General features: G+C 41.1%; 1 protein-coding gene across 3 annotated transcripts in view; it reads right to left on the reverse strand.

Moving 5' to 3' along the window:
- Positions 1-1260: 1260 nt before the first annotated feature.
- FAM3B (FAM3 metabolism regulating signaling molecule B) overlaps positions 1261-12295 on the reverse strand; it is a 146443-nt gene continuing 135408 nt past the window's right edge. For all 3 annotated transcript variants that reach the window (XM_053705912.1, XM_053705910.1, XM_053705909.1), the window contains exons 8-9: positions 11970-12102; positions 1261-2175 (exon numbers count right to left, since the gene is read on the reverse strand). In XM_053705912.1, coding sequence (XP_053561887.1) covers positions 2092-2175; positions 11970-12102 — 217 coding nt within the window. In that variant the 3' untranslated portion in view covers positions 1261-2091. The remainder of the gene's footprint in view (positions 2176-11969; positions 12103-12295) is intronic.

Below are 12295 nucleotides of genomic sequence, written 5' to 3' on the forward strand. Positions count from 1 at the left end.
AGCAAATTAGATAATAAAAGTTACCTTCACATTTGGTGGACATGCCCAACCATCAAACCCGTTTGTGGCAAAATTACACAATCTCTGTCTTTCCTTGAGATTGGTTGGAAGTCTGTCCCCCGAAATCGCGCTTCTTCATTTAAACCTTCAATATTGTCTCTTGGCTAAACGTAGCTTATTGATAACGATATTAATGGTGGCGAAACTTGCAATTGCGAGAAACTGGAAATAGACGCATGTCCCACAGTGGCAGCCTTTGGTGCATTTAATTAGTTATCTGAATTCAATGGAGAACTTAGTTTACAGTTCTCGTCAACAAATTGATTTATACGTGCAGATCTGGGAGACCCTGGAAGAAAAGAAAATCCTCTCTTTCTAATGATGAGGTCACTACAGAAATCAGGACACGATCAGGACTCCTTTTTTTCCCTTCTCTCCCTACTTCCCTCTTAGTTCTACCGATTTAAAATTAATATTCATACCGATCATTTAAATTCATATAAACTCTATTTCTCTACCATACTCTGGTCAGTTTATAACCTCAAAATATTTACTTCATTTGACCCCCTATCGTTAACCTATCTTAGAGATCCTAGGCCTGAAAGTGGCCTATTCTTATTTACCAGGTAATTACATATTATATTGAGATAAAAAAAATAGTGACAAAATGATGGGTTTATAGCCTAATGTTTTATTAGTTTTGCATTTCATTCTCTGTTATTATAGTGTTAAAGGGACACTGAATCCAATTTTTTTATTTTGTGATTCAGATAGAGCATGCAATTTTAAGCAACTTTCTAATTTACTCCTATTATCAAATTTTCTTCATTCTCTTGATATCTTTATTTGAAAAGCAATAATGTAAGTTTAGATGCCGGCCCATTTTTGGTGAACAACCTGAGTTCATCCACCAATAAAAAGTGCTGTCCAGAGTACTGAACCAAAAAAAAAACCCCTTGAATGCCTTCTTTTTTCAAATAAAGATAGCAAGAGAACGAATAACAATTGATAATAGGAGTAAATTAGAAAGCTGCTTAAAATTGCATGCTCTATCTGAATCACAAAAGAAAAAATTTGGGTTCAGTGTCCCTTTAATTATGTTTTAACATTGTTCTCTCCATATGTGACAATTCTTGGTTCAAGGTGCTAAAGAAGGGCACACAAAAGGACTGGTTGTGGCCAGTAGTTCCTTTTTTTTTTGGATCTCAATCAGAGCAAAGTTGGCAACTTGCCTTGGACTGTATAAGGAGAAAAAAAAACTTGCTTAGCAAGAGGACTTTAATGGATAGAGAGTTAATGCTCCCTCAAACATTGTTTATCTTGTTGATTGTTCTTGGATCACAATATGGTTATATGTAAGGTATATTTGCATAAGATTTAATACAAAAATATTTTTTTAAAAATGTATATATAATATTAAAAAAAAAAGTAAACTGGAGAGTTAGTTAAAATGACATTCTCTTTCTAAATCATGAAAAATAAAAATTGAGTTGCATGTACCTTAAACTTTGCACCACCAGTGAGCTGGTTGGCCAGAGTCATGCCCTTGGATTACCTAGCCACGCCCATAGATTGCACAGCTCCGCCCATGAAAGACAGTATGCATGGATTTCCCTGACATAGTCCCCAGCTTCTTGGCCTCTACATGGAGTTCAGCAGGGAAAGTACCTTTATTATTTGGTTCCTGGAACTGCCACTGATTAAAGCCTGGCATTTGTATGTCCTTGCTCATGTTTAAAACTAACATCCATAAAAAAACCTTTGGATTTAAAAATACAATTCATTATAATTATAAATGTGTGGAAAACCAGCACACTTCTGTGTTACAATCTTCACAGAAAATACTTTACATAATATCTGTACATAGTTGTCATGGTAATATTAGAGCATTTCCTAAAAGCATGAATATATTACAGCAAGGAATGTTTATAAACCCCGGCTAATAGTCATTTTTCCCTGTATATCTCCAGCAGGCACTTGGGTGACCAAATTTAAAAAAGTCACTATTTTCATAATGTTTCTCCTCATAATTCTTTCATTTGTAATTTGTCCACTTATCATAAAGGATTTAACGTTTTAAACACAAGTCTCCTATTTCTTGGGAAGGCAGCCATCAATCTGGATTTCTGCTGGCCAGCCTGCATATCTGTTTTTACTTTCCTGAGAATGGTTAATCTGTAAGATAAAAGGGAAAATAAATAAATTGTACAGGTTTTCAGTCATGAATTACACTACAACACTGGTGTTTAAACCTCTTCTCAGGCCTCCCCAACCAGGTTTTCAGGATTACCTTGGTTGGGAGCAGGTAAAATAACCATGGTTACTAATAAGCAAATTATTTCACCTGTGCTCCAGTTCAGATAGCCTCAAAAACAGAATTTATGTTTACATGATAAATTTCTTTCTCCAACGGTGTGTCTGGTCCACGGTTTTATCCTTACTTGTGGGATATTCTCTTCCCCTACAGGAAATGGCAAGGAGAGCACACAGCAAGAGCTGTCCATATAGCCCCCCTCTGGCTCCGCCCCCCAGTCATTCGACCGACGGTTAGGAGAAAAAGGAGAAACTATAGGGTGCCGTGGTGACTGTAGTGTATAAAGAAAGAAATTTTTCAAACCTGACTAAAAAACCAGGGCGGGCCGTGGACCGGACACACCGTTGGAGAAAGAAATTTATCAGGTAAACATAAATTCTGTTTTCTCCAACATTGGTGTGTCCGGTCCACGGTTTCATCCTTACTTGTGGGAACCAATACCAAAGCTTTAGGACACGGATGAAGGGAGGGAGAAAATCAGGTTACCTAAATGGAAGGCACCACGGCTTGCAAAACCTTTCTCCCAAAAATAGCCTCCGAAGAAGCAAAAGTATCGAATTTGTAAAATTTGGCAAAGTATGCAGGGAAGACCAAGTCGCTTCCCTACAGATCTGATCAACAGAAGCCTCGTTCTTAAAGGCCCATGTGGAAGCCAGAGCTCTAGTAGAATGAGCTGTAAATCGTTCAGGAGGCTGCCGTCCAGCAGTCTCATAAGCCAATCGGATGATGCTTTTCAGCCAAAAGGAAAGAGAGGTAGCAGTAGCTTTCTGTCCTCTCCTCTTACAAGAATACATAACAAACAATGATGATGTTTGTCTGAAATCCTTAGTTGCTTCTAAATAGAATTTTAAAGCACGGACTACATCTAGGTTGTGTAACAAACGTTCCTTCTTTGAAACTGGATTCGGACACAGAGAAGGAACCACAATCTCCTGGTTAATATTCCTGTTAGAAACGACCTTTGGAAGAAAACCAGGATTGGTACGCAAAACTACCTTATCTGTATGGAATACCAGATAGGGAGAAGTACACTGCAAAGCAGATAACTCTGAAACTCTTCTAGCAGAAGAAATAGCAACCAAAAACAAAACTTTCCAAGATAGTAATTTAACATCTATGGAATGCATAGGTTCAAAAGGAACCCCCTGAAGAACTGAAAGAACTAAGTTTAGACTCCAAGGAGGAGTCATAGGTCTATACACAGGCTTGATCCTGACTGAAGCCTGTACAAACGCCTGTACATCTGGCACAGCTGCCAGACGCTTGTGTAACAAAACCGACAGAGCAGATATCTGTCCTTTAAGAGAACTAGCTGACAAACCTTTATCCAAGCCCTCTTGGAGAAAGGAAAGTATTCTTGGAACCTTCATTTTACTCCAAGAGTATCCCTTGGATCTGCACTAACAGATATATTTTTTGCCATATCTTATTGGAAAAGAAAATCTTATGGGCCTGAAACAAAGCATCTATAACCGATTCAGAAAACCCACGCTTAGATAGAATTAAGCGTTCAATTTCCAGGCAGTCAGTTGGAGAGAGACTAGATTTGGATGTTCGAATGGACCTTGTACTAGAAGATCCTGTCTCAAAGGTAGCTTCCATGGTGAAGCCGATGACATATTCACCAGGTCTGCAACCAAGTCCTGCGTGGCCACACAGGAGCTATTAGATCACCAAAGCCTTCTCCTGTTTGATCCTGGCTACAAGCCTGGGAAGGAGAGGGAACGGTGGAAACACATAAGCTAGGTTGAACGACCAAGGAGCCACTAATGCATCCACCAGTGTCGCCTTGGGATCTGGACCCGTATGGAGGAACCTTGGCGTTCTGGCGAAACGCCATCAGATCCATATCTGGAATGCCCCATCGTTGAGTTAATTGGGCAAAGACCTCCGGGTGGAGTTCCCACTCCCCCGGATGAGAGTCTGACGACTCAAATAATCCGCCTCCCAGTTGTCCATTCCTGGGATGTGAATTGCAGATAGGTGGCAGGAGTGATCCTCCGCCCATTTGATGATCTTGGATACCTCTCTCATCGCCAAGGAACTCTTTGTTCCCCCCTGATGATTGATGTACGCTACAGTCGTCATGTTGTCCGACTGGAACCATATGAATTTGACCTTTGCCAGGTGAGGCCAAACCAGGAGCGCACTGAATATCGCTCTCAGTTCTAAACTGTTTATCGGAAGAAGAGACTCTTCTCGAGACCATAGACCTTGAGCTTTCAGAGTCCCAGACCGCGCCCCAGCCTAAGAGACTGGCGTCGGTCGTGACGATGACCCACTCTGGTCTGCGGAAAACTCATTCCCTGAGACAGGTGATCCTGAGACAACCACCAGCGGAGAGAATCCCTGATTACCTGGTCTACTTGAATCTGGGGAGACAAGTCTGCATAATCCCCATTCCACTGTTTGAGCATGCACAGTTGTAATGGTCTTAGATGAATTCGAGCAAAAGGAACTATGTCCATCGCTGCGACCATTAATCCTATTACTTCCATGCACTGAGCTATGGAAGGCTGCAGAATAGAGTGAAGAACTTGATAAGCGCTCAGAAGTTTTGATTTTCTGACCTCTGTCAGGAAGATCTTCATTTCCATAGAATCTATTATTGTTCCCAGAAAGGGAACTCTTGTTGACGGGAACAGGGAACTCTTTTCTACGTTCACCTTCCACCCGTGAGATCTGAGAAAGGCTAGAACAATGTCTTGTATGGGCCTTTGCTTTGTAAAAAGACGACGCTTGGGTTAGAATGTCATCTAGATAAGGTGCTATAGCAATGCCCCTCGGTCTTAATACCGCTAGAAGGGACCCTAGCACCTTTGTGAAAATTCTGGGAGCAGTGGCTAAACCGAATGGAAGAGCCACGAACTGTCTTTCCAGGAACGGTGAAAAGAAAGACAGCGCCTCATAGTGCAAGTAGGTTCCAACAATAATGGATCACACTGAACAAATAACAGGTGGTAATATACTCACAAGGTTATTGGCACCTTTATTGAAAGAGGTGCAAAAAGGCAGACTGACGTTTAAATCAGCAGTCAGTACGCTGGAGCCAACTCGGTTCAACTTTCCTGGGTGGGCCGCTGTGGACTCTCCACTTTTAGACAGGGGAATACTCTGGTGTTATGCTGTATGACTGAACAGCGGACGGTGTTGTATTTGGCAGGCAAAGTAAAAAGCAATTGATGCTGGGATAAATAAAGTTTAAAAAACACTTTATTGTATGAGCTTAGGACGCGTTTCTCGGCCGCAAGCTCCTGGCCGTTTCATCAGATAAATATGTTGAGACTATTCTAGTGTCCAGGGATCCGGAACATCTCTTGCCCAAGCCTGAGCAAAGAGAGAGAGTCTGCCCCCTACTAGATCCGGTCCCGGATCGGGGGCTACCCCTTCATGCTGTCTTGGTAGCAAGCAGCAGGCTTTTTGGCCTGTTTACCCTTGTTCCAACCTTGCAATGGTTTCCATGCTGGTTTAGGTTGGGAAGTGTTGCCTTCTTGTCTGGAGGCCGCAGAGTTAGGATTTGGTCCGTTCCTGAAATTGCGAAAGGAACGAAAATTAGATTTGTTCTTAGCCTAAAAAGGCCTATCTTGTGGGAGGGCATGTCCCTTTCCTCTGAAATAATCTCTTTCAATTCCGGCCCGAATAGGGTCTTACCCTTGAAAGGAATATTAAGCAATTTATTCTTGGACGACACATCCGCCGACCAGGATTTTAGCCAAAGCGCTCTGCGCGCCACTATAGCAAACCCTGAATTTTTCGCCGCTAACTTAGCAATTGAAAAGCGGCATCCAAAATAAATGAATTAGCCAACTTAAGTGCGTGAATTCTGTCCATGACTTCATCATATGGAGTCTCCCTTTGAAGCGAATTTTCCAGTTCCTCAAACCAAAATACGCTGCGGTAGTGACAGGAATAATGCACGAGATTGGTTGAAGAAGGAAACCCTGCTGAATAAATTCTTTTTTTAACAGTCCTTCTAATTTTTTATCCATAGGATCTTTGAAAGCGCAACTGTCCTCAATAGGAATAGTTGTGCGCTTAGCTAACGTTGAAACCGCCCCCTCAACCTTAGGAACCGTTTGCCATGTGTCCTTTCTGGGGTCGACAATGGGGAACATTTTCTTGAATATAGGAGGTGGAACAAAAAGGTATACCTGGCTTTTCCCACTCCTTAGTCACTATGACCGCCACCCGCTTGGGTATCGGAAAGGCATCAGCGTGCACTGGAACCTCTAAGAATTTGTCCATCTTGCACAATTTCTCTGGAATTACCAGAGAATCACAATCATCTAGAGTAGTTAGCACCTCCTTAAGCAGGGCGCGGAGGTGTTTTAACTTAAATTTAAAAGTCACGATATCAGTGTCTGCCTGCTGAGAAACTTTTCCTGAATCAGAAACCTCCCCTTCAGACAGGCCCTCCCTCACTGCTATACTCAGATTGATGTGAGGGAACAACTGATAAATTGTCCTCAGCGCTAACCTGCTCATCTTCTGTATTTAAAAACTGAGCAATCACGCTTTCTAGAATAGGATGGCAGTTTGGATAATAGATTTGCTATAGAATTATCCATCACTGCAGTTAATTGCTGCATAGTAACCAGCATTGGCGCGCTAGATGTACTAGGTATCGCCTGCGCGGGCAAAACTGGTGTTGACACAGAAGGAGAGGATGATGAACTATCCCCACTACCTTCACATGAAGAATCATCCTGGGCAATCTTATTAAATGTGACAGTATTGTCCTTACTTTGTTTGGACGCTATGACACAATTTGCACAAAAACATTAATAGGGGGAACCACCTTGGCTTCCATACATACAGAACATAAGCTATCTAAAGGTACAGACATGTTAGACAGAATATGGCAGGCTAATAATACAATAAAAACGTTTTTAAAGAAAAGCGTTACTGTCTCTTTAAATAATAAACAAGCACACTTTATTTCTGAAAGTTTGAAAAACTATGAAGGCAATGTCCGCTTTTTACAAAATTTTCACCCCAGAGTCCTAATGCCTTGAAAGTATTGCACACCAAGTTTCAAGACTTTAACCCTTAAAATGAGCAAAACGGAGCTATTTGTTCAAATAAACAATTTTATCACACAACAATCACTGCCACAGCCTTGCTGTGGCTTTTACCTTCCCTTAGAGTGATTCAGCACTGAAATAAACCTTCCTGAGTCCGTTTTCTTTACCCACAGGACCCTCAAATGAAGATGCATGCACTGCCAAGGAAATAAACTGCGCAATTGAGGCGCGAAAACGGGGCCTCCTTCATCTGCATTACCAGAGTGAAGGGGCTTTTCTGACTGAAGTAGTAGTCTAACTAGATGCCAGGCGAAAAAAACGTTCCCAAAAGTGCTTTTATGACACAAAAAACACTCTAAATGTCCAATAAATCTGATATAAACCAATCGATTTAGCCCACAATAGTGTCAACCAGTATAGAGCCCATTTATAAGCCTTAATCTGTTATGAATCTAAGAAAATGGCTTACCGATCCCCTAAGGGAAAAACTGACAGTCTTCTAACATTAACATGTCTTGTTAGAAATATGACTGATCGTACCTGAAGCAGATAAGTCTGCAAACTGTTCCCCCCAACTGAAGTTCTCTGGGCTCAACAGTCCTGCGTGGGAACAGCAATTGATTTTAGTTACTGCTGCTAAAATCATACTCCTCTTTTAACAGAAATCTTCTTCATTTTCTGTTGTAGAGTAAATAGTACAAACCGGCACTATTTTAAAATAACAAACTCTTGATAGAAGAAATAAAAAACTACAACTAACACCACAAACTCCTCACCATCCCTGTGGAGATGCTACTTGTACTTAGCTATAAGGAGAATGACTGGGGGGCGGAGCCAGAGGGGGGGGGGCTATATGGACAGCTCTTGCTGTGTGCTCTCCTTCCCATTTCCTGTAGGGGAAGAGAATATCCCACAAGTAAGGATGAAACCGTGGACCGGACACACCAATGTTGGAGAAATGTGGCCTGTTAGGGAGCCTGAGGACCTGTTTGAAAACCAGTGCACTACAATAATGTCATACTATACACAATTTTTTTGCAAAGAAAAATAAACAAATACAACATTTTGCATTATTTTTTAAATTAATTTTTCACTTAAATTTTAAATGAGCATCAGAATTTTTTTCTCTCAGAAAAAAAATTGCCTTCCATTTCCCTGTCCCTTGTATCATGTGACAGCTGACCACAGACTCCTGTATACATTGTGAAATCTTGCATATGCTCAGTAGGAGGTGGTGCATCAGAAAGCGTGCATCTAAAAATAGGACTAAACAATTTGATAAGCTCTATCTGAATCGTGAAAGTTCAATTTTTATTTTTAGTGACTCTTTAATTCTTGTGTGCACCACTGCAAACTGCTTTAGAAAGGGATATTCCAATGCAAACAAATTAGTTAATCAAACTTACTACGCACATAAAGTCCCACTTGGGTCCTGCAAGCATTGCAGCTGCAAAGTAGGAGATGGCTGTTCAGCCAATCAGGAGTGGCATTTGCACAAAGCGTGCCTATCACTGTGTTCTGCTCAGAAGCTGCAAGGCGTACAGCTCCTGAGCAGAGTTTTACCAATGCATTATACTACTCTGGCATTTTGAAAGCTCTTAACCTCGCAAAAATGTTATTCCTCTTAAACCTAACACAGCCATCATGGTCATCCCCCCCAGTTTGTACTTTTATAAACTTTACCATATTTTGTCCAAGGCAGAAGCACAATCTGTGTAAGGGTGTGCTAGCATATCTGTTGCATTGCAAGTGAAGAGACGCACATTAGCTTCTCTTCAACAGCTTGCTTGGATGAGGTTGCTTGGACAAGATAATGCTAAGCCAATCATACTAAGGAAACAGCAAGGGGTTTCCTACAAATCGAGTTGTTTTTCAAATTTTACTTTAAAAAGCATTTCCTGCTCTCCACAAGAAAAAGCTACCTTGTAATGGTGTTATGTTTCAACTGTGCCTATCTGCAATTCAAATCAATTGACACTAGGTGGCGATAACACTAAGAAATAGAGAACAAAGTTATAGGAAAAACTATTGTCTAATACAATACTACCAACCAATAATTGTATTTGTGCACATTTGTATGCTGTAGATCTGGGTTTGTTACATCCATTTATTAATAAAACACATATATAAACACACACATATTCAGTATCTCACAAAAGTGAGTACATCCCTCACATTTTTGTAAATATTTTATTATATCGTTTCATGTGACAACACTGAAGAAATTACACTTTGCTGCAATGTAAAGTAGTGAGTGTACAGCCTGTATAACAGTGTCAATTTGCTGTCCCCTCAAAATAACTCAACACAGAGCCATTAATGACTAAACCGTTGACAACAAAAGTGAGTAAACCCCTAAGTGGAAATGTCCAAATTGGGACCAAAGTGTCAATATTTTGTGTGGCCACCATTATTTTCCAGCACTGCCTTAACCCTCTTGGGCATGGAGTTCACCAGAGCTTCACAGGTTGCCACTGGAGTTCTCTTCCACTCCTCCATGATGACATCACGGAGCTGGTGGATGTTAGAGACCTTGCGCTTCCCCACCTTCAGTTTGAGGATGCCCCACAGATGCATAATAATGTTTAGGTCTGGAGACGTGCTTGGCCAGTCCATCACCTCTACCCTCAGCTTCTTCAGCAAGGCAGTGGTCATCTTGGAGGTGTGTTTGGGGTCGTTATGTTGGAATACTGCCCTGCAGCCCAGTCTCCGAAGGGAGGGGATCATGCTCTGCTTCAGTATGTCACAGTACATGTTGGCATTCATGGTTCCCTCAATGAACTATAGCTCCCCTGTGCCGGCAGCACTCATGCAGGCCCAGACACTCCCACCACCATGCTTGACTGTAGGCAAGACACACTTGTCTATGTACTCCTCACCTGGTTGCCGCCACACACGCTTGACACCATCTGAACCAAATAAGTTTATCTTGGTCTCATCAGAACACAGGACATGTTTCCAGTAATCCATGTCCTTAGTCTGCTTGTCTTCAGCAAACTGTTTGCAGGCTTTCTTGTGCATCATCTTTAGAAGAGGCTTCCTTCTGGGACGACAGCCATGCAGACCAATTTGATGCAGTGTGCAGCGTATGGTCTGAGCACTGACAGGTTGACCCCCCCACCCCTTCAACCTCTGCAGCAATCCTGGCAGCACTCATACGTATATTTCCCAAAGACAACCTCTGGATATGATGCTGAGCACGTGCACTCAACTTCTTTGGTCGACCATGGCAAGGCCTGTTCTGAGTGAAACCTGTCCTGTGAAACCACTGTATGGTCTTGCCCACCGTGCTGCAGCTCAGTTTCAGGGTCTTGGCAATCTTCTTATAGCCTAGGCCATCTTTATGTAGAGCAACAAATCTTTTTTTCAGATCCTCAGAGAGTTCTTTACCATGAGGTGCCATGTTAAACTTCCAGTGTCCAGTATGAGAAAGTGTGAGAGTGATAACACCAAATTTAACACACCTGTCCCCCATTCACACCTGAGACCTTGTAACTCTAATGAGTCACATGACAACGGGGAGGGAAAATGGATAATTGGGCTTAATTTGGACATTTCCACTTAAGGGCGTACTCACTTTTGTTGCCAACGGTTTAGTCATTAATGGCTGTGTGTTGAGTTATTTTGAGGGGACAGCAAATTTACACTGTTATACAGGCTGTACACTCAGTACTTTACATTGTAGCAAAGTGTCATTTCTTCAGTGTTGTCACATGAAAAGATATATTTTTGTGAGATACTGTATATATTTATATACACATTGTGTATATATATATATATATATATATATATATATATATATATATATATATATATATATATATATATATATATATATATATATATATATAAATAAAACTTTAAAAATTAAAAATAAAATGTCATCTGTGGCCTTAGTACCACAAAAACATCCTGGAGGGCACCTGAGTCTAGTGCTTAGCCTTTATTGTACCCGTTCTACAGACATTGTACTAAAAAATGATATGCTCTCATTACAGCCTGTAATATTGCACTACTCAAAGTGGAATTTTATGGGCTAGATTACAAGTGGAGCGCAACTGATAGCGCAGGGAGATTCTTTTATGCTCAGTCTTGTGCGAATAATAGAAAACAATGTGGTATTAAAAGTGGACAGTTAAAAATGTTAACAAGAACATCTTAATGCAGATGGAACTTTTTTTAGCAAGCTCTATACTTTAAATGTATAGAACAGGGAGCGTTATTCGCTCGTATTACAAGTGGTGAGAGAAGTGATCGCTCTTCAGCACAACCCAAGCTAATATTTTTGCACTCCACTTGTAATCTAGCTCTATGTAGAGAGCTGCTGGACCCAAGCAGGAAGCAAATGGTGAGCCAATCAGTAGTGGCAGTAGCACAACCAGCCAATCACCAGTTCTGTTCACCTTGAGCCTTGCAGAGCTTGTGGCTCCCAAGCGGGACTTAACCTATGTATTTAATTCCTTTGCAGGAATGAATTCATTAGAGCATAACATTATTCCACCTCAATGTCCCTTTAAAACATGACTTTATTTCTATAATGAATTAACAAGAAATATTAAATATAAACCGCGGCTGAATTCAGAAGACACCACATTAGGCGTCTTGTCTGTAGAATGATAAGGGGCACAAACCTTTTCTTTTTCTAGATGGTCAGGTAATTTTGACCCTTTAAATGCCAGGAACACCCACGCTGACCGAAAGCGTATGTTCCGCACTTCCTTACTGCCAAGCTCTTCAAACGTTTTCTTGGCATCTTCAGATAATCTGCAGAAACATAAATGTAAATGTGACCAGGATGTAATCAGGGGCAAACGTGTCTAACAAATAAATCATTTAAAGGCAAAATAATATCAATACATTTTAAAAACAGAATTTATGCTTACCTGATAAATTACTTTCTCCAACGGTGTGTCCGGTCCACGGCGTCATCCTTACTTGTGGGGAATATCTCTTCCCC

The sequence above is a fragment of the Bombina bombina genome, chromosome 3 (genome assembly GCF_027579735.1).
Source record: "Bombina bombina isolate aBomBom1 chromosome 3, aBomBom1.pri, whole genome shotgun sequence".
In the NCBI taxonomy this organism is placed as follows: domain Eukaryota; kingdom Metazoa; phylum Chordata; class Amphibia; order Anura; family Bombinatoridae; genus Bombina; species Bombina bombina.